General features: G+C 40.9%; 1 protein-coding gene across 3 annotated transcripts in view; it reads left to right on the plus strand.

The window, feature by feature from the left end:
• Positions 1–26,882, plus strand: part of arhgef25a (Rho guanine nucleotide exchange factor (GEF) 25a) — a 63,886-nt gene extending 37,004 nt beyond the window's left edge. For 2 of the 3 annotated variants that reach the window (XM_015051759.1, XM_015051761.1), the window contains 13 exons: positions 7,812–8,125; positions 8,627–8,737; positions 15,587–15,711; positions 18,789–18,855; positions 19,231–19,334; positions 19,581–19,650; positions 23,125–23,214; positions 23,489–23,581; positions 23,996–24,046; positions 24,139–24,216; positions 24,307–24,498; positions 24,765–24,945; positions 26,244–26,882. In XM_015051759.1, coding sequence (XP_014907245.1) covers positions 7,812–8,125; positions 8,627–8,737; positions 15,587–15,711; positions 18,789–18,855; positions 19,231–19,334; positions 19,581–19,650; positions 23,125–23,214; positions 23,489–23,581; positions 23,996–24,046; positions 24,139–24,216; positions 24,307–24,498; positions 24,765–24,945; positions 26,244–26,623 — 1,856 coding nt within the window. In that variant the 3' untranslated portion in view covers positions 26,624–26,882. The remainder of the gene's footprint in view (positions 1–7,811; positions 8,126–8,626; positions 8,738–15,586; positions 15,712–18,788; positions 18,856–19,230; positions 19,335–19,580; positions 19,651–23,124; positions 23,215–23,488; positions 23,582–23,995; positions 24,047–24,138; positions 24,217–24,306; positions 24,499–24,764; positions 24,946–26,243) is intronic. The other variant, XM_015051760.1, reaches the window with a different exon arrangement.
• The last annotated feature ends 649 nt before the right edge of the window (positions 26,883–27,531 follow it).

Here is a 27,531-nt window from a genome sequence, read left to right on the forward strand (position 1 = left end):
ATTAACAAAATTTGTTTTTTCTTTTTTTTTTTTTTTGATGGGGAAAAACATAGGTTTTAAAAAAAAAAAAAAAAAAAAAAAAAAAAAAAATCTGCCACAGAATGTGACTGTGAGTGCTGACAGCAGGAAGCCGACCCTGGCGACTTGTTTGTGCGCCGCTTGATGTGTCTACCACGTATTTCCTTCTGTGCTCTGGGAATCACAGCAGTGAGTGCGCTTGTGTGCGTGTGCGTGCGTGTGCGTGTCTGCTTAAAGTAGGTCAGCAGGAGTACAGGAAACCACTGCTCACTTGTCTGAGTGCGGTGTGTGACTTTATGGACATAAAAACACTCGCATATGGCACACACAGGAACAACAACAATCGTGGAGCTGTCCTTCCTCCTGTCTTCTGTTAAACACAGTAAGACGATACCAACTCTCTCGGTGTTTGCCCTCTTTGTGCTTTAGTTTTCTCCGTAGTCCTTCTGGCAAGTGTTGACCTCTGTCTACTTTGTAATATTTCATAATTATGCCATAAAAGGCAGAAAAATCCCTGCGTTTTCCATTTGCCCAAGATTCACCCTCTTATTTTGTCTACTCTAATATATACTCAGATGAAGTTTTTTAAAAAAAATCTACGTTTTTCAAAGGGTTTTGGAAAGTGTGGTAGGTTTTAGTTTTTTTGTTTTTTTTTTCAGGGACCTTCACTCTGATATCTCTAAATCTAATGCATTTGCCCCAAGAAGTCAGATAATTTAGGAAATGCAGCCAGGCTTTGTGTACGTTAATATAAGTGTAAATCAACCTCTTCTGTGGAGGCCTCAGGTTTGTCAGAGGACAGATGGGATTTTGTAAATTATGATAATTTAATCCAAAGTTGGCATTTTTAATGGACTTTCAATGCAACTTTTAGAGCAACTTTGCATTAAAAGTGTCATTATTTTCCGAATGACACTTCATGACAACTGTCATAAACATTCATAAAGACTTCTTTATGTTCATGACAGGTGTTATGTCGTGTTTATGACAGTGTCATGTCAGTCTTATGCACACCCCTTCAAATAAAGTGTTACCATAAATACTCATCAAAGGTCTTAATGCGAAATGGAAAAGGTATTCCTAGGAGATATTCCAGACACTTTCCCCTTTCCTCCTCTGTCACTGCTTCCTCTGCTGGATGGTTTTGCATGTCAGAAGCCTTGCTGGTCTCAGCAGCTTTGGGTGACAGCAGTGGAGGACGTTGCATCAGAGTAAAGAGCTGTGCTTCCTGAGTCTAAAGAGCAGGAAGCGGTTCCATTTTTGGAAACAAAAAAAAAAAATGCTTCAATGCATAGAACAGAAGATTAGAGGGCAGAAAAGAGGGACAGGTGGAGGTGAGAAGTACAAAAAAAGAGGCATATTGCAGGTTTCATAAATCAGGAGCAGAGCAAAAATAAAAATAATTAAAAAAAACACGCCTGGGGCCAACAGGATGTGAGATAATGAAAAAATAAATGTTTTTTAAGGACAGAAATATGAGAGAAAAATCTCTGCATTAGGGATCACTATAAAGCAAGATTTTAAATTTTATGCTACAAACCACCTGGAGGTGAATGCTTAAAGTACTCTCGCATGCTTGAGTGCACATATAGTGTCTGTCTGCAGCCTAGGCCTGCTGCGATATTTGCTCAGAGGGGATAAAGTGTAATTTTGCTGGAGAATAAAGCTCTTTCTGGTTCAAAGAGGGATTCACTTGAGAAAGTTACTGTGCTTCACGTTGCTCTGAGAGTTCTTTCAGTCAGTGAGAGCAGAGCTGTGAAATTACAGCTCTAATACCTTTGCACTTATTATCTGTGAGGTGCTGACAATGACTGGCAGCTCCATCTCATACTCAGCTGGACATTTGACACGTTTTCCACTTCACAGGTTGCCGCACTGCAGACACGCACCATCTGGGTTGTGGAAAAAAAAAAAAAAAAGTCCTTGAGCGGTTTGTCTTAATACATGCACGATTCTGGGGATCTTCACATATGTGTGTTTGTGTTTATCGGAGGAGTGCCGCAATGCCTAAATTGCCTCGACAAAGAGCTCCACCGCGCAGGGGCTGCGAACAAGTTTGCTCCATTACAGCCAACGCTTTTAGGCTGATTTGCCGGCTCAGCAGCTCTCACTCAGCAGCTGATCGATACGGGGAAGTTGGAGGAGATGACTTCTGGTGGATTATCAGCGAAAGCTCATAAATCAACTCCATAGTCCCAAACATCTCTACCTTTTTCCTTTGTGGTTAAATAATGTTAGGGATTCTGATATGAACTTCAGTTTCAATATATTTTTTATAATCTTTGTGAGAGAGTAGTGTAACGTTGCATCTCCCTATTCATCATTCCATTCATCTGCGATTAAACTCAGAGTCGATTCATCCTGAAGCGCGATGGAAAAGATGGACGCCGAAAGTTGAAAGTTCAAACCGGTCTGGGTGAAAACTCAAGACTCCGTCCTGATTCAGTTTGAGAGGATGGATTGCTTGACTCAATTTTCATGCATTAATTGGTCTTAAACTTCTGTTGAATGAAAATAAATTAAAAAACAAACAGCTATTGATTAGATAGTGTTTTATGTGTGTTTTTTTCTTCAAATAAAAGGTTAGAAAGTGTGTAGCACATTTGTATTCACCCTACTAAAGCAGTAGAGAACGATAAAGCAATGAATACAACTGCTACTGTTAGACATGGTGGTGGCAGCATCATGCTGTGAGATGGGCTTTTTTTTGTCAGGGAAGATGGATGGAGCTAATTTTAAGTTGGTCCTGTAAAAAAAATTCTGTCAGCATCAAAAGACCAGAGTGGAGTTAAGCTGCTAAGCAACACTAAGCCAATAAAACTGAGAGTCTGTTCATAGAGTCTCTCAGTGCTGTCTGACTGAACATTTTGCAAAAAGAATAAGTAAATAAATTTCTTTAGATGTGAAAAAGCTGGTAGCAATCCACTTTTGGACTTGTATCTGTCATGATCCGTGTTTCTGTGTGTTTAATTGAGTTTTTCTGTGTGATTCTGTTTCCATGTGAGTCTCTGTCCTGTCCTCCCCGTTGATTGTCTCCCAGGTGTGTCTCATTCCCTTGATTACCCCGTGTGTATTTAGTCTCACCTGTTGTCTGTGTTCTCCATCGGGTCCTTGTCAAACGTCTAAGTTTGTGGTTTGCTGCCATGCCTGTTTGTCCTGCCACACTCTCCAGTGGAACTGCATTAGTCCTGGATTGTGTTAGCTCGCATGTTAGTCGGTTTATCTGTTGCTACCGGTATTAGCTGTTGCTAACTCTGCCGTGCTACCAGTTCTGGACTGTCGAGTTATCTTTATTAAAATCTTTACTTCATCTACATTCTGGGTCCCAGCGTCTTTTCCTCACCTTACCACCACCCATCATGACAGTATCTATAAAGATATCAGCTCATGCAGGTCAAATCCAATACATTTCAGAGATTATAGATTTTAATTTGTAAAAATGTGTAATTTAAAAGTCTTTAATGTAAACATTATTGACCACTTTGTGTTTGAGAATCTAATAGGTAAATTCTGAGTAGAGTACATCAAATCAAGCATTTCTGTATGTGCAGAAAATTTGAGAATACAACAGAAATGAACACACTCCTACAAGGGACTTCATCAAGGGATGAATATTTTATTTTTTAAAAATTCTCATTAGGCATTTATTTGCCTAATGAGAAGATCAGATATCAGTTGGGTGAAAAACATCAGAGAAAAATCAGGAACTACTGCATAACATCTCGTCACGCTGGATCTGAAGTCACCGAGTGCAGCACTTTTGGATGAGCCTCCCACTGCTCCCCCGAGGAGGCACAGCGGAGCTTCTCAGACAATGAGTGGGCCACCGGTGAAAGCCCAGCATTAACAAATCACCACAGAGCGGGCCGGCTTAATGCGGTCTCGTCGCCCCGAGCCTTTGACTGTTAATTTTGCGAGCACCTAAACAACATTCAAGTTGCATTAACAAATTCAGCCCGGGTAATCTGTGCACAGTAGGACCATTACGGGGATGAATATCATCAGATTCCAACAGCATACAGCAAAGACAGCAAGTGGGAGGAATGTTTTTTTTTTCTTTTCCTCAATTTCCTCTTTTGTAGGTGTATAACAATATCAGTGTTACATATCTGGCAGTGTGTGGGGGTGGGTGCTGAGGGGGGGGGTGAGAGGAGGAGTGTTTCCTTTTTCTGTGGGGAGGCTCATCATTTTCCCTATTTATCAGTTTTTGCTAGTTCACTATAAAAATCTCTCTAATAGCTCCTTCTGAGACGGTACTTAGGATATTGAGAGTAAACTTTGCAGGGTCAGCAGGGAAGCTCGTCCATAGTGTGAGCACAGTGATAATGCAGCATTGCCATGGAGACAGATCGAAAGGATCGTCATTATAAGCCCTGTGGATGATGTATGCTCTGTGATTCCTGGCTGTACACTTAACTGCATCACTGTCAAAGCGAGCTTCCACACTGACTGGCCACATTATTAGGCACACTTTTTTTTTCTACTGCTCAACTGGACTCTCTCTTTGCCTTCAGAAATTCTTTGTGGCATAGTCGTGAAGAGGCCACTAGCATCCTTCAGTGCTTTTGGTTCGCATTGTTGTGTTATTATGATACAGTTGTTGCAGATGTTGGCTGCATATCCATGTTGATATCCTACCATTCCACAATATTCTAGAGGTGCACTACTCAGCTGAAAGTAACCACAAATGCCACAAGTTAGCACTTGTAGAGGTTAAAAGTGAGACAAGAAAATATCCCCCACACCAGTATACCTCCAGCGCCTGGTTAAATTAGTGACAGGCGGTCGGATAGATGTTTTCTTGTTCTTATGGCAAATGTGAAATCAAGACTCACCAAACCAAGCAACATTTTTCCAATATGTTGTCCAATTTCTCAGCCTGCAGAAGTCAGTGCTTCTCTTTCCTGTCTGCCTTAGACATGTGGTTCATTAGATGGTTTTCTGTATCGTCTCACACCATTGTGATCATTCTCTTCTGACCAATATCCACACATCTGCTGCTTAATGGATATTTTTCTGCATATGGCCACGGTGTAAACCCGACGTATGGCTATGTGTAGATCAGCAGTTCCTAAGGCCAGTCTATCTAGCACCAACAGCCATGATGCATTAATGAGTCTTTGTGGATTGTTGTATGCTGAAATCTTTGTGGATTTCAGTCTATAAACAGTGAGCAGGGAAATGCCAACTTTAAGATTTGGTGGAGGGTCAGAGAACTTGACATAGGAGGGTAAAAAGAGTCATGTTATGTCCTCTCTATCTTGTAAAACTCACAGATGATTCATTCTCTGTTTTGTCTTTTTGTACATCCCACAAGTCGGTGTGTCACGTTTCTTATCTCTTCCGTCTACCCAGCTTCTTGTTATGGTATGCTCAGATTTCCTTACAGCCTCCAACTTAATAAAGCAGGGTGGAGTTTGTTGAAAGGGGAGATGCCAATTAGTTATACCAGCAACATGCACGTGATGCCCCAGAGTCTAGAACAGGTCAGACAATAATAGGGAGAAAAGGCTGTTTCAACCAAAATCTTTGTCTTCTGACAGGTTTGAAATATCAGCAAAAGCTACTGCTGGTTTCATCCCTTAAGATAAAGATTTTTTTTTTTGCATCTGTAATACACAGGCTAGTAGTGTGTTTTGTTTGAGAGACAGAGGGAAAAAAAAGTGTTTACAGGACTGAGGAGAGCTTTAAGTGCAGTCGTACTCAGAATGGTTTGTACTTTGTTTGCAGTCTGGGTCCACTTTGCTCAGGGCCAGGATAAGATCTCACTTTGAGGCCACCATAATAAACACTGTTATCTCCTTATAAACAAAACTGCAACAGATTTACAAACCCAGTAGAAACTTCCGCTGCAGAGTGCTTACTCAAAAACAAGAAGAAGTTAATTCAGCAGCCGCAGCAGGTTGAAACCTGAGGTGAAGTAGATGATGCATTAGACCAGATTGTAAGCTAACAGCATGAGAGATGAATCCCTCTGCTGCGGGTGATTAAGGGTCAGAGGTCTAAAAGCATAAAGACGGATGGCAAACATGACTGAACTGGAAATGAACACACACTTTAGAAGAAGATTGCAGGACTGAGGACTGCTGAAGAAAATTTGCGGTAGGATGACGGAGTGGGGGGAGAGGATGAGGCAGGATGGGAACTGAAGACAATATAGAAAAAACAAACAGACTCAGGCAAGGACCCCCAGCCCCCTCCTACCAACCCATCATCTCCACAAAAGATTAAAGTGGATGTCCGGTCTCAACTAAACCTCCTGCTCACTTCCCATGTCCGTTTGACATCGCTGTGCAGCACAGATTCTGTAAATCCTCCAGTGTATTTTTTTTTTAATGTTTTATTCCAGATGTCAGCCGTCCTCACTCCGGTTGTCTTTCCTGCCTCGGAGTGGAGATATGTGTCGATGACACATGTATGGTAATAATGTAAAATGTACTCTTTGGTTTCCTTTTTATGTGAGGCTGATTTTGAAGTCAAAGCGGATTTTTATTTTCAGATTTCTCCACTTGTCTTCACTCTAAAAACTACTGGTTGTTATATACTTATTACTACTGGGTTTGAGTTGCTCACCTAAATATTGCGTTTATGTTGTCAGGCCAGGTGAGATGGTGCTAACTAATCTAAACTGGATTAAAAAAAACTGTGACCCAGGTTGTTGGGGTGGAGAAGATGCCATATGCATTGTTCCTCACATACGGCCCATTTTCAGCTGCACAAAGACCTGATGAGATAAAATAACAAAGATTCATTGCAAATATGTGCTCTATAATGATGCTAATGTTAGCAGGTTGTGTTATTGACTTCACAGTGACGAGAAAATGTGTTTGTTTATGTAGGATAACTTCAGTCTCTTAAAAACTGATTATCTTTAATCTTGTTGGATCACAAATATAAAAGCTGCTCAGGGTGCACAGTAGTACAATTCGTTATCGCTGTTGCTTCATAGCAAGAAGGTCCTAGATTTTTGTCCAAGCTGGGGTCTTTGGGAATGAAGTTGCACATTCTCCTTAAGTACTCTCCCCACAATGAGGTATTTTGGTTTCTACAAATTGCTCTAAGCTCTGAGTTTCTTTATGAGTTGCCTGTCCTGAGCGCAGTTTTTGATGAATACTAAATGGCTCACTGGCCAGAGTATCATCGAGTCCAAGGCTCGCAATGGCACTTGGTATGAAACCATAAATGTTATCAATCAGTTGTCCTCAGGAACATTTTATCATGTTTGTATGTCCAGTCAGTCGGAAGCTGACAATGTACTCCAGCGTACAAAGGACGATGAAAGAGGCGTGAGATTGGAACCTTCTGCATTTCCACTGTCTTTAGGGAATTTGGACAACATTTAATAGGCTCATTTGGAATTGATTATCCTACTGTGAAAAGAGATTCCTCGAAAGATTTGATTAACTCTTACTTTACTTGACAAAACACATAAACTTTAGAGTAGTAGGAGTTTCTTTTGTGTGGCAAAACTACTTTAGTACAGGCAGGCAGAATACCATGATATATGCATAGACTGGCCAAATATTTTGTGCATCTTAAAAACTGTTTAACAAAGAAAAATGTGCTTAAAAAACTGTTGTTTTTTTACCGAGAAGTTTTTACAGTGTCCACTCACTTCACTCATCGCCAGATCTGCAGTTCAGTTATCAAACGTTATCTTTCCTAGACAAAAATCTCTTTGCACTTTTGACAATTTCATTGATTAACAGAGAGCGTACTCTGCCCCGTGATGCAGTTACTCCTTATCTTGCAGTTATCACATTGATTTCTCTCTGCCTGTGTCCTCTCTGCAGACTCGTACTCGGCAGCAGGCAGCGAGGGCAGCATCTCCACCTCTGTGGCATCGCTGCCACCGCAGCCTTCAGGCAGCTCGGCCCCCAGCTCACCGAGCTCCAGACGCTCTGTTAGCGCCCTGACAAAGTGGCTTACCAACCCTGTGCGCAAACTGAGCGCTGGATCCACCGTCAAGGGGGACCGCCAGGTCCGGAAGCTCGAGGGAAAAACTCCGCCTCTTTCATCTCAGAGTCAGAACCAGAGCCAGGACCTTTTCAGCCCCGTGAGGACCGACGAAGCGTTTACCATTCTACCCGTCACCCACAGAGAACAAGTGAGAACAGGCGGTATCACTTACCACCAGGATGTTTTCTTTAATTTGTGGACTTGTATGAGCTAATCATACAAGTCTTGAGTTTGCAGTCTGGGTTTTACCTCACACAGGTGACTTGATCCTCCTCATAAGTAAACTCAGAGGTCCAAATTTAGACCTAGCTCTTCTCAAGAAATGGTCCTATTAAAAGTGGTTCTGAAGTAAACATGCAAAGTTTCTGCCTTGAATAAACAGAAATCCTGGCTTCTTGTTGCCTTTAGGTAGCTAAGGAATGTAAGCAGAGATGAAAATTTGGCATTTTCAGTCTTACTCTGGACAGCTGACTCAGCTCTTCTTAATCCAACAATTTCTGACTCATGCTCCCCTTTTTTCTGTATTCTGCATCTGATTATATATATATATATATATATATATATATATATATATATATATATATATATATATATATATATATATATATATATATATATATGTATGTGTGTGTGTGTGTTTGGGTTTAAGGAGTGGAAAGATGGCCTGGCCAGCCCTGAGGACCTGTCGCCAGAATCCCTGCAACCATCTGGTTTCATGACTGCCTTGCCGGTGGATTTCACAGCACTGCCAAACACGCAGGTCTGTCAAACACTCAATTTTAATCCATCGTACTTGATCTTTCACACATTTTCCCCAAATGTGCTCTTGTCCAACATGTTTTAAAAAAAAATTTGGGCAATTTTAAAGTTTAGTTAAAATGAATTACAGTAGCTTTCCTGCAATGGAATCAGTCCTTTACTCTGATACTAATGCAGGTCAGCTCATTACCTTCTGATTTCACTAAATCATGGAATATTGAAGACCAATTGGTAAATCAGACGGGTCAGAGATGAAGACTTGGAGATGTTTAAAGCAGAGTTGGGTTCTAAAGCAGTATAAAAAGCTTAGATAATCTCACCGGGTATTTTCCAAAGCATCGATAGAAAATAAAAAAAAAAAAACATACCAAAACCGCCATAACACTTATTGTAAACCTGAGGTGGGCAAAAATTGTCAACGGGAGAACATCTGGTCATGCGCTGAACAAGTCTACACAACAAGAAGAAGAAGACTGTTGTTGAGAAAAAATCAGAAGATGTTGTTCTTCTTCAAGAGGGTTGGCAACTATTGATGGAGCCAAGGAGCTGATACCCTCATAGAAATGGTGTATCCATACTGCCAATGTAATTACAGATAAACAGACTCTTAAATGGAATTTATTTAGGGGCCTCAGACAAATGTAGCTATATAAATGTGTGCTTTCTGGTTTTCTGATGTGCTTTCTGGTTTTCATTTGAGAACCATGTATATATTTTTTTTACATAGTTAAGCTCTTGTGTTGCTCTATCACATCAAATTCCATAAAATACATATATTGCTTGTAAAGTGACAAAATGTAGAAAAAGTTGAAAGAGTATGAATAATTTTACAAAGTACTGCAATCTATAAAATCTAGATCTAATACTAAAACATCTATCTGCACATAGCTCCTATGAGAACAAACAGAACTAATTTCCTATCCTGGTGTGTGGTCTGTGCCTCCGCTGTCCTCCATTACTGTCTGGAAATGGCTAATTCTGCTGCTGTCGAAGTAGCTCAGTGACCAAGCAATGGGAATACATAAAAGCCCCGTTCTTATACATGCACATGGGTATGGGCCACTACTGTTTCATACAGCGCACACGTCTACACCTCAGGCTGTCTAAGTGTGTGCCAGGTTGTCTCACAGCAGAATGATGTAAGAAGGATTAGAGGGAAGAGTCTGACAGCAACCTGTGTGATTCATGACTCGCGTTTAAAATATTACAAAAGGATCAGCCCGGGAGATAAACAGGAAACAGCACGGCATGGCAGATGAGATGAAAGAACGGCATATAAAACACACGAGTTTCCACTTCTCCATTAAGCTCTTGCAGTCATCTGCTTGGGGGAAAGGAGCATCCCAGGTTGGGTGTTCATATGTTGCCTCTCGGCTGTAAATAAAAGCTTGCCAGACGGCGAGGCTGCTTGCAAAGCGAAAACGTTGCATTAATCAGCTGCGCCCGAGGCATGTCAGTATGAAACAACAACGCGGATGTCTGAGTGGTGTGGAGCATCTCCTGTTTAGGAATCAAAACACCTGAATCGAAATTTCTCTGCCGAAAGCACATCAAAAGGGGATTACATCAGTAGGATGAGGTCAGTTCTTTGGTGTTTTTACTGTGAGGCTTTGAAGACAGAGTTAAAACTAAACAAGGGAAGAGAGGCAGAGAGCGGGCTGTAAAATCGTGTAAACTTGCTTTCGTACACATTTGTTTTATGGACTTAGCTCACTGTTCATTTGTCAAATGGCGTTGTCTCACATGCGCGATCAAACAAACTGATTTTTAAATGCTAGACGTTCGTCAGAGTTTCTGCTGTTGAACTAAAATACTGGGGGGGAAAGTATTCTTGCTTCTATTTAATGAGTTAGGACACAACAAAAATAACCTGGTCTTCTAATGGTAGTTATGTTTAACTGAAAGAGTACAAAAAAAATCCCCGCAGATTCAAATTAAAATGAGATCAAAAGGAAATGCTCTGAATGAGTTAGTTAGTTAGTTAGTTAGTTAGTTAATTAGTTAGTAGCGGTTGTTAGTCTGGGAGTGATTTATGAACTAAAGAAAAGGCCATCGATCTACAGTGAGAAAGATTATTCACAAGTGCAAAACATTTAACACAGCTGCCGATCTTTCCATGAGTGAACATGAGTGAGAATGTAATGTTCAGAGAAGTCGCAAAAATAACAAGGCTCAGACGTAGCCTCTAGAGACCCCAGTTAAAACGTGAAGGAATAAATAAACTAATAAGCCATATGACCACTGGATTGATGTACAAATGACAATAGGCGAAAGTGAGATTTTACATTTTATTTTTAAAAGTTTAACTGGTAGTAGGAGCCTTTATTTGCAGCAGATCAGACAGGAAATGGGCAGAGAGAAGAGGGAAGACAAGGAGCAAAGGCCACAGGTACGAGGAACATGTGTGCCTGATCAGGAATCGATCAGATTCTTGCCGAATTCTGATCACTTCAATTGGTGAAATGTTACCCAATTTAAAAACGTTCTCACTGTAGAGAAGTGATTGGGGGTACCAATCAGATGCCCCCCCCCTCTAGCTCCGCCCTTACACAGTGTTGGGAACTGGACCAACCCTGAACCCCAAAAAGCTGTGCCGAAGACCAACATCCTCCTTCTAGGCGGGATGTGTCGCCGGCGACACATCCAAATTTGCAGTACCGTAATTCCGCCACACGTAGCGCTATCTGAAAAATTCCAACGGTTTCTGAAAGGGGAGGCGTTGCCCTTTCCAGCAAGTATCGGGTTAATACGGCAACTTCACAGCTGCAGCTGCAGAGAGGTAATTAATCCGGGGGGCACTCGTTTTATAGACGGCATATTGCGAAAATAACTTGCTGGATATTGAAAGTTCCAGTTGTTATCGATACATGGGTAAGTATATCATCTCACAGGACATTTAAATAACTACTTACAATTAAAATAAGGAAGGTTTATTTAGGCAGACGCTTGAAACTCCGGCGTAAAAGGGCCGGCCGCGCTACCTCGACACCAAATTACGTGCGGTGAGGTGCAAAGCTGGTGAGGCACTGACTTAATCATAATCAGATATACAAATGTAGACCACCTGCATGTTATTATAAGGAAATTTCGCGCATATGGACAACGCTGGAGGGCAAAAAGACAATTATTTTGCATGCCGCGCTGCCGCGGTAGAGTAAGTCCGTTAACTCAAAGAAACTTGGAAATGTAGGTACTATTAATTTCGTGCTTTGCTCCACAGCAAAGGGAAAAACCGCTGAAGTATAACTCAAAACCACTTCTTTCTCGCTCTCTGCAATGGGCAATTTTAAAGCTACACGCAGACTCGTTGCCATAGCAACTGACAACAACGCCCCTAACCCCCCCATAAATATTTCCCACACAAAGAGCAGAACATTCAGTCTGTTGCAGTAGTATGGTTTTAGGCTTAATATGTATTGCTGTGGGAGAATATCGCTGCACTTGACTTTACTGTATGGCTTGCTCGCTGTTACTGTCTCTTACTCTGCAGTTGTGGAGTCACAATGCCTGGGATCATGAGCGCCCCCTGCCATGAGGCAAGAGAACTGCTTGCCTCACCTCGAATCTGTTCTCTGCCGTGAATGATCGCTTCTCCGCACACGAAACACGCTACACACACAGTTGGTGACAAAAAGCACTGTGCATTATATACATAAGCTACATTATGGGAAATCAGTTTATATATTAAATATTTTTAACCATTTTATTGGCGACGTACAGATAGGAGGAACATACTCTTATTGAATGGCAGCCAGGCAGTTAGCAAGAGGTTGCGCAATCCCAGGTGAGGCTCAGCTCGCTGCTGCCTGACTAGAGTCAAATGTGAGGCCATCTCTTTAACTACAAGAGCTTTCCTGCAGTGGAGTCAGACAACAGAACGACCGAACAGAATGACTCAACAATATATTAAGGTTCGATTTTTTAAAAAAAGGTAGCGTTTGGGAAAGGCCAAATTACAAATAATAAATATAAAGAAAAGTATAACTGAAAGGGCATATTTTTTTTAAAATGACAAACTCTGATGTAAAGTACTTACATAGATACTTGATATGTGTTTATATTAGTTTTGTCATATTGAGCCGCTAACTGAAAATCAAAAAGCCAAAACAAATGAGTTGGGTTGCTTAGTTAATCAGAATAACACTGTATTATTTTTGCTGGACTAAGTAAGGCCATCTCTGAGGAGATTGGGGTGACATCATATAAAGACTCAGAAGCATATCTTTAAAGTCTTGGCTGTTTTTTTTTTTTTTTTACATTTTTTCTTTAGCTATGTCAGAGTGTGTGCGTGTGTGTGTGTTTTGGGATGCGCAAACATTTTCTTCAGAATGACTTGTTTAATTAATAATGACATGGTGGAATCTGCGGTGTTTATAGTTTTACCCGTCGGAAATGGTCTCGAGCACAAGCTGTAATTTCCACAAAAGGCTTCTGTCTGGTTTTAATGCAGTGCTGCCTCAGCTCACAGGCATTCACATTTGCTTTTCAGCTCTCTCCCTAGATCTAGAGACATTTTAAAGACAACACATCTTTAGGTTATGTGATATCGAACTTTCCTTTGATTTTTTTTTTTTTATTTCTTTTTGTTATTGTGCTAACCTTTTGCAAATATTTGAATGGTCTCAAAGCCAAACTAAACATATTAAATATTTTGGATTATCAGTATTTTACCAAACCATGTGGAATGTGTTGTTTAGATTTTGTACATCTAATTTAAATAGAGAGAGATCTGAGTTATTTTAATGACTTAGCTTGACTCAGAGAAAATATGTCCAGTATCTCACAGCTTTGTGATCACTTTTGCAATAAATGTACAGTCTAAACCTTTTTTGACCCCAATGTTTGTCATATTTTACACCAATCCAACTCCAAACTGACTAACCTGTTCTTAAAATCATTAATTCAGATTATTCTAAAATTGTTGTCCTCTTTCCCCCTCCTTCCCCCTTTCTCCTGTGCTTTTTGAATAAAACAAAATTTAGAAGAGAGGCAGATGGGAATTTTTCCTGTGGGTCTTTGCCACAGCACATCTGGAAATGATCAGGAAGCCAGGGAGACCTGTCAGCCAGGCCTGGGCTTTAAAAACAGAGAGAGACGGGCCAATGGGAGCGGGGGGGTCCAAACAGAGCCTCTCTGTCTCCCCCCTTCACTTTGCTTTGTCTCATTCCCCGTGACACAACAGAAAGTTCAACACTCTGCAAATGAGTTTATCAAAGAGACGACAGGTGAACAAGTTGAACTAGACCAGGGATGAAAAGGAGAAACCGCTCTGCTGCTTTCAGCTGGATTGTGTGCAAGTGTCCGCCCATCTATTTATTTTCCTGTGAGACTCCCGTCTGCACGGGCAGTTAGAGAAATGTCTGTGGTGTGTGTGTGTTTAAGGTGCGAAAGCCCTGCCTGTGCAGAGAATTTTTACGTGGAGAGGGACGGTCGCTTTTGTAAGTTTACTTTGTCAGGAGAGAGTGAAAAGGAAACATGTGGCTCGAGGGAAAAAAGGGCTAAAATTAACCCATTTTCACAACATATTACTGTGAGTCATTTTATTAGCACATATATAGCATACTGTGGTTTTATGAGGCAGGCTGACAAACAGTAGCATACGAAATGAAAGGAAAGGCATATTAAGTTTTTGACATTCTTTGGAAATAGAAATTTAAAGATTGCATTATTATGCACATTCAGCCAACTTACTGGCAAATGGACACAAATTTCACCTTTCAGGTGTGCAAAGATGGCAGAGAGATACTCCAAATGGCTCCTCTATATGCAGAAAAATAAAATGAATTTATATGAAAGTCACACCTCAGACTGCAGACTTGCACTGGATTTCCTTAGCAGCATCAACTTAAAAAGAACCAAACATAAATCATATTTTTAGAATTTCAATGTTAAAACATTTGACCTATCCTTTCTCCTTTCACTTCAAAACTAAGTTCATCTTCATGTATCACACAAAATCCCAGCGAAACACATGGAGTCTGTGGTTGTAATGTGATGAAAATGTGAAAAAGTTCAAGGGGTGAGAATATTTTTGCAAGGCATTGTATCCGCTCTGTCGGTTTGTTTTAGGAGAGGCTTTGTGCCAAATAAATAGTTAGTGGGTAAATGTGAATTCACAGAGCTAGTGAAGATTTCAGCCTGTTTAGGCGAAACCTTGTGTACGGCGTCTATATTTTCCATGAGAGCCCCACGCAAGGAAATGACATCAATTCCAGGAAAAAACAAGAAAAAATGAGGTCATGTATACAACCCATGAGGACAATTGATTAGATTGAGGTAACCTCGTGTTTATCCTGTTTGCTTTGCAGCCACACAGACCACACTTAGAGATGCTGACATAGATACAGCCGGAGCGATGCCACATAAAGAAAGTGAGAAGAAAGAAACCCCCCCCCGAAAAGAACATCTAAATATTTCTTAGCGTATTCTGTTTTTTTTTTTCTTCTTTTTTTTCACATGTTGCAAACGCTGAGCCCATTCTGCTGTGGTTGTAATTCCACTTCCCCTGGAGCAACAACTTTATCAAGAGTCTTTACAGTTTTATTAGATCCCACAGCTGTTTCGCTTGTCGAGTTCTGACCATTGATTTATCTTTTGTAATGTGTGGCACAGCGCCGATCATTAACAGCAGCAATCTGATTCCAATCTCTTTATCTTTCAATCTCTGTTCCTCGTACCCGTCTGCTTCTCCCCCTCCGCCCTCCCGCCCCTGGTCCCCTTGGCAACCTGCATCATTAGCATTGCTCTTCTGCTCTTTAACTCCCTTTGTTTGTTTTATTCCTGGCATGATCCACATTACTGGCACAAGGCCGCTGACAAACAATCCGTCTGTCTGTCTCTGCCTCCTCAGGACACTCAGTCTGCTGGTCTTCCGCCCGAGGACAGCGAGTCTGTCCTGATGGACGATACCTCCAGCCAATGGCCCGCTGTGGCTGACACCGAAGAGGAGAGGAGAAGTGCCTTCGAGAAAAGCATGTATGTGTTTTATCAGGATGGATGTCCACGCATTATGCACGGGACGGCAGTTGTCGTTGGAATATTGCAGTCGTACATTAAACGTGGCACGGCACAAACAGCCGCTATGTGTGAGCGCAGCTGCAGAAACGTCACTTAGGCCAAGATTTAACCCCCGAGGCTTTTCTCCTGTTTGCTGGCTCTTATTGGAATTAATGAGCAACTTTTCGAGTTGATGAGCGCTTAAAACAAGACGCCACGAAATAATCAAGTGATGACAGTTACATGACAGGGACATCATCTGAGTCAGGCTACAAACCAGTAGCCCATAGTTTTTCCTTTGCTTAGTAACGTTGGATAATGTACAAGTAGGGTGGAAAATATCAAGAAATACACTTCTTTAAATTCTACAATAATGTAATTCTACACATTTTGCACTCGGTTAACTGGGTTTTTCCAAATGTGATTCTTATTAATAAGAAGATATCTATTGTAATTACACACATGACAACAACAGACATCATTGCATAATTACTTAATCCAGATAATATTTATTTTATTATATTTTTCCTGCTGTGGAAGGACAGTGGCTGGAGTCCTGTTTTACCAAAACATAAGCATATTTGAATTTTTTTTCATTTCCCCTGAACTTTTTTTTTAACATTTTGTGATGTCAGAATAGCAAACTTTAATGTATTTCAGTTAATGGTGGGACTCTTAAAATCTTTAATCAAGCTTATTGCAGGGTGTGTAATTACTCGTCATTAATTGCTAAATTATTGAATAACAGCTCAACAGAAAAGATTTTTATTGTTTTTTTTTTATCTGTTTTTCAGCCACCAGATTGGTACAAGGTGCTGTTACCATTCATGCTACATCTTTATAAACTATGAAACTAACTTCCAGGGAGCGAATAGATGGCGCTTTGTTTGCAGATGTTTCTTGTGCGTCTGTTTTACGGAGCGACCAAAAATACGCAAATGCAAATATTCTGGCCCGATGAGGTAATGATTAATGGGTGGATGCGGCAGAGGAAGAACAATATGAGAGAAACTGTTCTAAAGGGGGTTAATATGTATTGCTTAGCTGGAAAAAGGATGATGGTTGTTTTCAGGAGAGAAGTGAGCACCACCTAGATCATGTTGTCTGCACACAATCTGAGTGCAACATTTAGCATGACTAAACTCCTTGTTCGCATCACATGAAAATGCAATAATAACATTATTGTCTCAATTTTTTTGGTGTGACTTGTTATTGTCCTCACAAGCAGCAAGCAAATGACATCATTTCATGAAACATGAGGAAAAAATAAAATTCTAATTCTCTTGTCCAGAAAATATCAATGAAGTAATATTTTTTTTGTTTTGATACCCAAGCAGCAGGAATACTCACGTAAGAAAGTGCTGTGGGTCAGTCTCCATGGTAACCAGCTGATTCTCTGGCCATTAGGTGATGCTAGTCCCCGTAACTTCTGGTAATTGTCATGATGGGTTTAACGGATTTCACCTACATGCAGGAACACCAAAGAGACGGATGTAAAAAATGAAAGTTTTATTTACAGCAAGCAACAATTAAAGGCAAGCTGGTTCGGAAAACTGCTCAGCTGATCTTGGTGCACTGAGGAGATAAGAGAAGCGTGGTGAGTTCAGGTGACTGGGAAACGGGAGGTTGCGAATGAGAGTTAAGTAAACTCACTGGCTCAGAGTGTTCTAACGGCTTGGAGGGGGTTGGTTGGTCCTGGAGTTCTTTCTAACTAATGGATTTGCTTCTCCGTGGAGCTTGGTGGTTCAGTGAGTGGCGTTGGAGGGCGGACAGGGAGGCTTGTCCTTGTAAGCGGCTGAGTCTTGGTGGAACGGCCGGTCGGAGACTTCTGAATGGCTGGCAGAATCTTACAGTAACTGGTGAGGTTTGGCTTTCAGGCATCTATGGGGTAAGATCCCATGACGTCGTTGGAGAAACCAGTGGTCAGGCAACCAGATGAGGAAGGATCCTGAGGGGAGCAAAAACCCACAATGAAGCACAATACAAAAAACAGGCAGATCTCAAAAACTCTGAGCAAAACTCTGAGGGGCTGGAGGTACCATCTAAGGTTGACACTCTGGCATCGAAGTACCGGCGTTCCACCCTTCTTATGCTGCCGTCAATTAGATGATCAGCCTCCGGTGAGAGGATGACATCATCAATGAAACCACAGCCCGCCACCTCTCGGACTCCATCTAGTGGGGAGATAACTCAGCAACCAAAGGACCACCTAAAAAATACCCCAGAACCTAACAGTAATGTTTCTGAATTTTTCTCAGATGTTCAGTTTTGCACCTTGAAAGTTCGACAGAAGAATGTGATTTGTGTTATAACGATAGTTTTTAAGTCTTCAGATTATCAAGCACCTATTTACAATAACCCTGCTGCTTCCTGTCCAGTCCCCCCAGTATCTGGAAACAGGACGGTTGCTCAGGGTCCTCCATACGTAATCGAAAGTTAATCTAATATCTGTCAAAACTGGGGGAAAAAAGGCATTGTGATGCCAAAACAAAATATACTTTTCTTGCAGCAAGAGCGGCTGCTGTTGACATTTTTTAAACACTTAATGCAAGCAAAGTTTACTTTGCATAAACTGACAGGCATGCAAAAAATAAAAAATGCGTCTGAACTGCAAATGTATTAATGCATATACACCTGAAATCCCTCTGAGCTTCTAACCTAACTGGTACTCTTTAGCTACTATCACATGTTAAATGTTTTATGCTAAAGTCTTTCAAGTGACATTTGAGGCTTGTTGCTGTTCTTTAGGAGACACCGAAAAGGGATCAAAAACCCACGAGTGTCCACTTTTTTGTGTGTGCACAGCTGATTTCCTGTTTGCTGACTTCAAAAGCTTTTGCAGGATGTTCTGCTAAATTAGATTTATTCAAGTAAAAATGCACCAGCTGAAAAGTGTCCGCGTTTTTCCTCTGCGACATCCAGAAAACTGGCAACTGAGTGTTTTTTTTTTTTAAAGGCAAAAAGAAAATTCTTTAAATTATTAAAGTGCCGTCATGTGGTTTAAGATGTGAAATAACTTCAGAAACACTAATCGTCTCCTCCGTCTGCTCCTCCAGGTATGTACTGAACGAGCTTATAGAGACGGAGAAGGACTATGTGGCAAACCTGGGGCTCATAGTGGAGGTAAACCTCACAGTCTGCACTGACATTCATCCACACAGTCTATCAAAGAGAGGGCCAAATCCTAATCATCGCAATCCCTTCACTTCACTCCACGCTTTGGTCTGCTTCCATCCCACCGTCTCCAGTCCTAAGCAGATTTTATGAATTATAAGCCTAAGGAGTATTATATTACAGTGCAATCCATCTCCCGTTGCCTTAAATAGCTGCAGATATTTTGGTTTAGAGAGGAATTCTTGCCATCAGAAAGTTAATAAAAGCTTAGTATTATCTGGTGTGGGATTGCTGCTCTTTGCTGTAATGTCTTAGCTATGCACTGCTGGTATGATCAGCTTTTCTTTTTTTGTTTGTTTTGTTTTCTTGTTCTTCCTTTTGCAGGGCTACATGGGTACAATGAGTTCCAAAGGTATTCCAGAGGGTATGAAAGGAAAGGACAAGATTGTTTTTGGAAACATTCACCAAATATATGACTGGCATAAAGAGTGAGTTTTCCAAGTATTTAAGGTTTTGTTTTTTTTCTTCTTCTTAAAGAATGTGGAAAGCTCCGCGTTCCAAAGCAGACAAAGCGAAAGGAAAACGGCAATCTGCGCAGCGTTATGTGTTTGTGTCTCAGTGGAAAACGAAGGAACAAAAGTTCATGAAGCAAATCTGGACTTCCGTTTTGGGAGGATGATTGTGTGTGTGCGTGCGCGTGTGCCTGAATGTGTGTGTTTCTCTTTTTTTTGCAGCTACTTCCTGGAAGAGCTGGAGAAGTGCTCGGAGGAGCCAGAAAGGCTGGCTCGGCTCTTTATTAAACATGTGAGTACGTTTAAACATCATGTAGGCAAATACATACATGCATATTAGAGGAGTAGGTGGCTCTGTGTCTGCTTTTTTGCTGCGTTGGGTGTGATGGAAAAGAAAACAGACAAGGCTCTTTCCTTTTCCTCGCTCCACTCCCAGCGTGGCTCTTTCCACTTCCCTCTCTCTGATACTTCTCAGTCAGGCTGGGCTTTTAGCAGCAGTACTCAGTGAAATGACTGATCTAACAGTCTGACCTGGACTGGTGAGAAAGAAAAGACAGCTTTTTGATGTAAAACTCTCCCCCCAACCCCAAATATCTTGACATAGATCTGTTTACCCTAGGTCAAGAATCAAGCAAAAAAACAACAAAAAAAACAATAACAAGATGCGCAGGAGAAAGTTTCACTTTTAATCACATATCTTACATATATAAATACATAAATAGGGAGTTCCGATAATGACAGCAACAAACCTACACGTTGGCTGATCTTCCCTTCCTATCTCAATTTGATACACGAGAAAAAAAACATTATGTAGCCATAGTTTTTTTTTTTTTTTTCATGAATTATGCAGAATTAGTCCAAAATTCTCAAATCTTACCCATAATCTAACCTGGTCTTGCGTTATTGTCTGGACCCTTTGTATTTAATTCTGTCTTATTCATTTCACCCGTTTATTTAGGCATATTTACTTTCATTAAATGTTACCGGTTAAAACCCAGTTATATAACACTGAGTTATTTTGGTTTGATATAACTTGCATTATATTATAGAAAATTATTAAAATTTTTTTGGTTGTCAAGGGAGAAATGAAGCGTCCACATGGCAGGAAGGAGTTGACACATGACCGGTGTGAAAGATCTTATTTCATACTCGGAAAAGTCAGGTATGGAATGAAAGTAATGACGAGAAGGCCTAATCTGCAACCCAACAGTGCTATCTGATAAAACCAACCAAACAAAAACACAGGCAAGGCAATAAGAAAATGTATGCGTTAACAAGAGAAGAGCATGCAGAAATTCAAATGAAAAGAACAAAAAGTAATAAAAAAAAATAGGTTAAAGCTTTGGAGTTGCGACCACAAAAGCTGTTTCACTTGTGTGCAACATATGTCTGGAACAATTAAAGACATCTGGTCTACTGAACCTGAGGGAAGGCATGGTTAAGACGGGTACAAAAGATCAGACAGATAAACTGGGCCACAATTAGAAAAAAATTGTATTCAAAACAAAATTATCCAAAAATGTATTTGGGAACCACACTGCAAAGATGTGCCTTTTGTGTGTTTGTACCAGTCAAACATCCAGTCCTGGCATTTTGTACCAGTGCAAGAACGGAAAATTGAGTAATTCCAAAAAAAGACAAATATTTTCATCTATCATAGGTTATACAGGCACTTATCATTGTTCCAAAGTTTCTTGTAGACATACAGGGATTTATTTTTCAAAAGAAAGATAGTACCACTGTGTTTATATGAGATTAATGTTTAGGGAGAAAAAAAAATCAATTTTCACATCCAAATTTGTGGGGACAGCTTTCCCTCATGAGGACAGAGAGGGACACAAAAGGTCCTGCTGGACAGTAACAAGTTTTCAGGATTGTTTTAGTTACCATTCGTACCATTCATCAACCTGGAGAAAAACCTACATATAATAATACTGTTGTCCTATACAATACCAAAAAAAAGTTGTCCATTGTCTTCCATGTATCATTGAAATGTATCATGATTTATTTTTTATTTCTTTTAACAAATGAGGAGCAATCATTATGCACCATGACAGACATATGCTGAAATGAGCAGCCACCAACGTGCTCCAGTGGAAAAAATGAACTTGGTAATACTCATCATTAAAAGTAAAAGAATAAATGTCATTTTTGGAATATTTTTATTGAGTGGAAAAAGAAGAAGACCAAATGTTCTTCCCCTGGGGAGGACTGCTGTGTTGACGCAAAATCCTCTGTCTGAAACCCAGAACCATTGGAAAGCTAAAGGGATGATCTTCAGTCACAATGGGGTCACACGGGGAGTAAAATTAGATTTATACGTATTGGTTAAGTAGTGGCACATGCAGTCTAGGCGGACACGAACGGCCAATTCAACTAGCCCGGCTTTACTTCTGCTTCAAACATAATTAAGTCAAATATCTCTTCCTCTTTCCCGCTTTGTTCATCCGTTCTCTTATTGAAGCTCCTTTTGAAATCCAGAGAGACTTAGGCCCCCCCAGATAATCAACTTAAAAGGCCGGTGGGGGATTAAAAAAAAAAAAAAAAGCTCCAACTAAATCTAAGCACGGTGTCAAACTGAGAAAACAAGCAGACTGGGAACAAGGCCCTAATGAAAAGCAGAAAGCCCGAGCCGCTTTTAACAAGATCCGTGTCACCAATATGCGCCATGTGTGCTCACTTACACACAAGCGGCCTGCAACACATGTGAAAACAGATTTACACTGAGTACTGGAAGGCGGACACACACAGAACGGTCGTTCATACGTGGACGGCGGCTGTTTACATGTGGTCCATAGTCTGCAGATCTGGGCAGGCTGGTTGCTAGGTGCTGTTATACATCGACTGGCTGCGAAGGCTCTGGTTACACTGAAGGGTGGCTTGGGTAAATTATACATAACCTGGTGCTCATTTACATGTAAAGCCATTAGTTCTCTCAGCGCTGCCATATCTGGTCTCCCATGCCAATTAGTTACAGAAGAGTAGGCACAACCAGACAGAATCAGCTTCAAAGGCGCTGCACTTGCAGACAAATCATTGTTTTTTTTTCTTTTTTCTGCATGCCTTTCATCCCAAACAGCAGCCAGACTAACCACACGTTGAAAAACGGTTTCCTTTTCTCTTCACTTTCGGAGGCATTTCGTGTGGTCGTGCTGATACCAAAGAGACGTTGTTCCCCCACTAGGACTCAAATTGGTACAATATTAGGAATAGATCATTACGAAAATACAGTAAACGACAAACGTGACTTTTAATTAATTTGGAGAACAAAGCAGTAGTAAAAATATTTCAATTTGCAAAACATTTAAAAAGGTAACATACAATTGATTGCTAAAGCTTAAGAAGAAAGGGAATTAGTCTGAAAAAATACATAAAATTCAGAAAAGCTCAGAGTAAATTCCCCCTTTTGCTAATTCTCACCACATTTCATAATCACGTGTTGCCATTTCACACCCACAAGCCGATCACTTTGTATCAGTACCACTGCATAGACCTTCATTTCTTTTGGCAGTAACATATAAAAGTAAATATAAATAAGTTCAATCTACAAAACAGAGATGGAGAAGAATTCACATACATATGCATAAGACAACTTGATTCACGAAATACTCAAAATGCTGTGATAAAATAAGAGAAATGTGTGATTTGCTTTTAGGGGAATTTGTTATAATTTCATTGTATTTTGAAAGCCAACAGTAGCATTTACTAATCTGTACCAAGATTGATTTTGAGAGTTTTTTTTTTTTTTTCTGGTCTCGGTTTTCAGGAGCGACGTCTCCATATGTACGTTGTGTACTGCCAGAACAAGCCCAAGTCGGAACATATCGTGTCAGAGTACATCGAGACCTACTTTGAGGTGAGAAAAATCAGCTTTTTCTCCTGAAAACTGAATGACAATTTAATCCGTTTGTGGTTTTTGTTTTGTCTCAGCACCAGTTCACTGTCACATCCTGAGTTTTAGCATGCACCGATGTCTCTGCTATGTTTAACGCATGTTTGCGTGAATCCCTTTAGAGCTGCCACTTTGTTTTTGGGGCCCAACCTTAATCACTTTGAGTTAGATCCCGCGGGTCATCAGAGGTCGTGTTTTGAGATGTCGCTCACATGCGAATTGCTGTTTTTCTTTCTAGGAGCTCCGACAGCAGTTGGGACATAGACTGCAGCTCAATGGCCTGCTCATCAAGCCTGTCCAGAGGATCATGAAGTACCAGCTTCTGCTGAAGGTGACAAATGGGTCGTTGCTTCGCCGCTGACCAACACACCAGCAACCCAAGCAACACGCACAGAGCAGCTGTCAGATCACACACAGCTATGGCATGGGGGCTTACGTAAACATCGTGCGCCTAAAGCATCAAGACACACACTGAGCATATTGTCTGTCAGGCTGCTTTCCACTAACAGAGGAAGAGGCAAATTACAGAATGAGACTCCCTCCCTGCCAGATGATTCAAACAATAACATGCCAATATCTTTTCTGGTCAGTTGTATAAAAATCTTGCTTCTTTAAAGCTTTACTTTATCGTACTCTAATGAATGAATGAATTAAACACCCATAAACAGACCACCAGATGTCCTCGCTTTACTCTGGCTAGTAAACCTGGAATGCTCCGGTGACCGCGCTGTGTTTATTTCTGCAGGACCTTTTGACGTACAGCATCAAAGCTGGGAAGGACACTGAAGAGTTAGAGGTGAGAGTCCTGATGGAAACATTCGTGATTTGAAGATATTTTGTGAACGTGAGTGTCCAAGACAACATCTCCTATTCCCGTCTCGCACACAGAAAGCGGTGGAGGTGATGTGCTTGGTGCCAAAACGTTGCGATGACATGATGAATGTGGGCAGGTTACAAGGCTTTGAGGTACGTCTTTACAGCAGCTTTTTCCCTGCGTGCGGCACAACAAACGCAACACATTTCATCTGTTTTTTTTTTTTAATGTTTGTGTACCAGGGAAAGATCACAGCCCAGGGCAAGCTGCTTCAGCAGGAAACTTTCACTGTCACAGAGCAGGACAGTGGCTTCCTATCTCGAGCCAAGGAGAGACGAGTCTTCCTGTTTGAGCAGTTGGTAATCTTCAGTGAGCCCATTGACAAGAAGAAAGACTTCTCCATCCCTGGATACATCTTTAAAAACAGCATCAAGGTGTGTGCTTTTCCAAGCCATGCAGGATGTAATGATAAAAAACAACAACTAAATACCTAGAAGTAAGAAATCGCAACACCCACCCAGGTTGTGAGTTACACAACAGATTTGTATCACACTAATTCTCCCCCCCTCACCCTCCCACCGCATTAGCATGTTGTGTAACTCCTCATTATGAAGTCTCCAGAGAATCGCACGAGTTATTTAACAAGCGATTCAGCAAGATGTTATCCTCCCAGGTGTTAGTCAGATGTGATATTTTGCAGGTTAGCTGCCTGGGGGTGGAGCCCAGTGCTGACGGCGACGATACGCGTTTTGTACTGACCTCACGAAACCCAGATGGGAGCGTGGTGCGGTACCAGCTGCAGGGCTCCTCCACTGAGATCTGCAGAGCTTGGGTCAATGACGTGGTTCAGATCCTGGAAAGTCAGCGCAACTTTCTTAACGGTATGATCAGCCTGTGTTTGAGTGACAGTTATTTATTTCTAAAAGTAATAAATGATTGATTTGTTCGTCAATCCCTGAGCATGTCGTGAGATTACGTAGATGAGTAGATAAATGTTTGGGGGGATTTTTTTTTGTTGTATTTTTTTTAAACACAATGACAAAATGTACGCTGTGTAAAAAAACAGACAATCGTTGTTTTTGCTGTCTGACATTAAATCATCCAAACATTAAGTCGGTAAGAATATCAAAATCATTTTTTAAAATTAAATTATAGGTCTACATTTAATGATTTGTAACGGCCTCGGTGATCACGTCATGACTTATTTCACAGCAGTTCAAGTTAAACTGAGGTAAGTCTGCGACGGTATTCTAAATTTACACACCGCAAACACAAAAAGTCCAGGAAGAAAAAGTTTGGTTTTATCCTTGGGTACAATTTCCATTTGACCAAAAGGGCCATCTGTTCATCAGTTCAAGCAACGGCTGAAACTTAAAAGTGCTCATTGAAAAGAAGAGTTCAGAGTGATGTGACTGTTTCGACAATTATGAGTCAAACGGTTCCTTCATTGATCGCTCAGAAAGACTTTTGGTTGATTATTTTTGAAAAAGGGAGAGTTTTCTGTGGTGCAAATACATAGACAAACATTTCTCTGACTGAAAATTTTAGACATGTTCCTGAGCTGGCCGGGGTTTAATATCAACTTCACAGTCATAACAGGTTTTAATGCAAAGCTTTTCACAGGACAAGTTCTGTCTAAACATAACACTCATTAAACACTCTTCACACATTGCCATGGAGGTGTAAAGCTTCATGAGCCCACAAACGTCTTACATTAAGTATTTTAGATGCATTTTGTTTTTTGGTAAAATAAGCTATCAAAGACATTTTTGATAGATTTTGCAAAGTGCAACAAATGTTTAAAGTGTTAGTGATTTGTGCATGTGGATAAAACGAATTGAGAACATGTTTGTAGTCGTTGCCACCTCATGGACAGGATCACCAAATATTTAATAAGGGCTCATAAACACACTAGAATTGTTTATTTTGTAGGTGACGTTAACATCAATGAGCTTCCGTGTGTGAATCCGGACCAGTGAATAACGGATTACTGCGTGTCATAACACTGTAACATCAAACAGAACAAGAACAACGTTGCCAGATAATTAAACCGATTGGGCTTTTTATCCTCTCGCAAAATAAAAACACGCATCTGCTTCATTGCAACGCTCTTTAGCACGCTTGCAGAAGTTTGCCAAAAAAAAAAAAAAAAACTGACTGCGCTCTCTTTTTTTCTCAGCCTTACAATCACCAATTGAGTATCAGCGACGAGAGAGCAAGTCCAATAGCCTGGGCCGCAGCATGAGGCCCCCTCTGTCTGCTGCGAGCGCCCTGAGGCCCCACTCATCTGCCTCCATCGACCGCCACAAGCTTCCCTCCCTCCACTCTCACAACACCTCTCTGCCAGCGCTCTACCTGCCGAGCCAAAGCCAGAGCCAAGGGCCGAGCGAGATGTTCTCGTTGAGGGGTGTAGGTATCTTGAGCTGTATCACTCTGTGGGGGAAACGTCACTGCCGTTGCCCTTTGCACACTGTTTCAGTGCATGCTGCACCAGAAACTCTGTTTTTCAAGCTTTTTGTCGCTGCATATCTTAAATGTGGAAAGAATAATAATAACTAGAAAATTCCACAGAAATTTTAAGGGGCCTGCCACCTGTGCCCATCCCTTTAAACACAGCGTTTCAAATTTGTCATGAAAAATAAATATAAGCAGGTCTGACATACTTAACCCAACACCAGCACAAAGTAGCTGTTAATATTGTCAGGTATTTTATGATATATGAGTCAGACCGAGGACTATAAGCTTAGCACATGTGGTTCTCACTCATGGTCCAAAATAAAAAACATGAAGAAAGTTGGTAATAGTTAATTTCTAAAAACAATTTAAAATGTCTTGGTAAAGATTTTAATTTACACTCAAAAATTCAGATAAGTAATTTTATGTAAGCAAAACATGAATAGTCACAGGAAATTTGTATTCTTCCCACAATGCATTGTGAGATCTGATTCAGCGCTGTGAGAATACTCACTGCCTCTGTCTTGGACCCGTTGCTATGGTAATTAATTATCTGCACCTGGGCAGGCTCTCTCTGTTAGACAGGATGCTGGTTTCTATACTTGTGAGACACCCAGCGTCGGTCTCAGGGCCCTGACAAAAAACCATGAGCCCTAGGAAAATTTTGAAAACATTTTACGGGAGCAGGCATGTGTATCTATGTCATGACCAACTTTGAAATCAATAGGCCTCTATTTGTGCCTGTGAGGGGGAGTTAAAGAGAGTTTTGGAGTCAGACCTCCACTGTCCTGTGTGTGTGTTTCAGAGAGAAATCTTAGTGATGCTGTGAGTTCCTCAGATTAAAGTTTTTTCGTTTTTTTTAATTTATGTCGTCAATTTATCTCAGAATCCCACTAAAAGTAATAGCTCCCTTCCCGGGATTGAGCCGCACGTTTTGATACCACTTTTGTGGGTGGGCACGCAGCGGTACGAGCCGCATTAATGGTAACGGAAGAAAAATAAATAACTATAAT

Source organism: Poecilia latipinna, unplaced genomic scaffold, assembly GCF_001443285.1.
Source record: "Poecilia latipinna isolate Pla-1442-1.1 unplaced genomic scaffold, P_latipinna-1.0 Scaffold1064, whole genome shotgun sequence".
Classification (NCBI taxonomy): domain Eukaryota; kingdom Metazoa; phylum Chordata; class Actinopteri; order Cyprinodontiformes; family Poeciliidae; genus Poecilia; species Poecilia latipinna.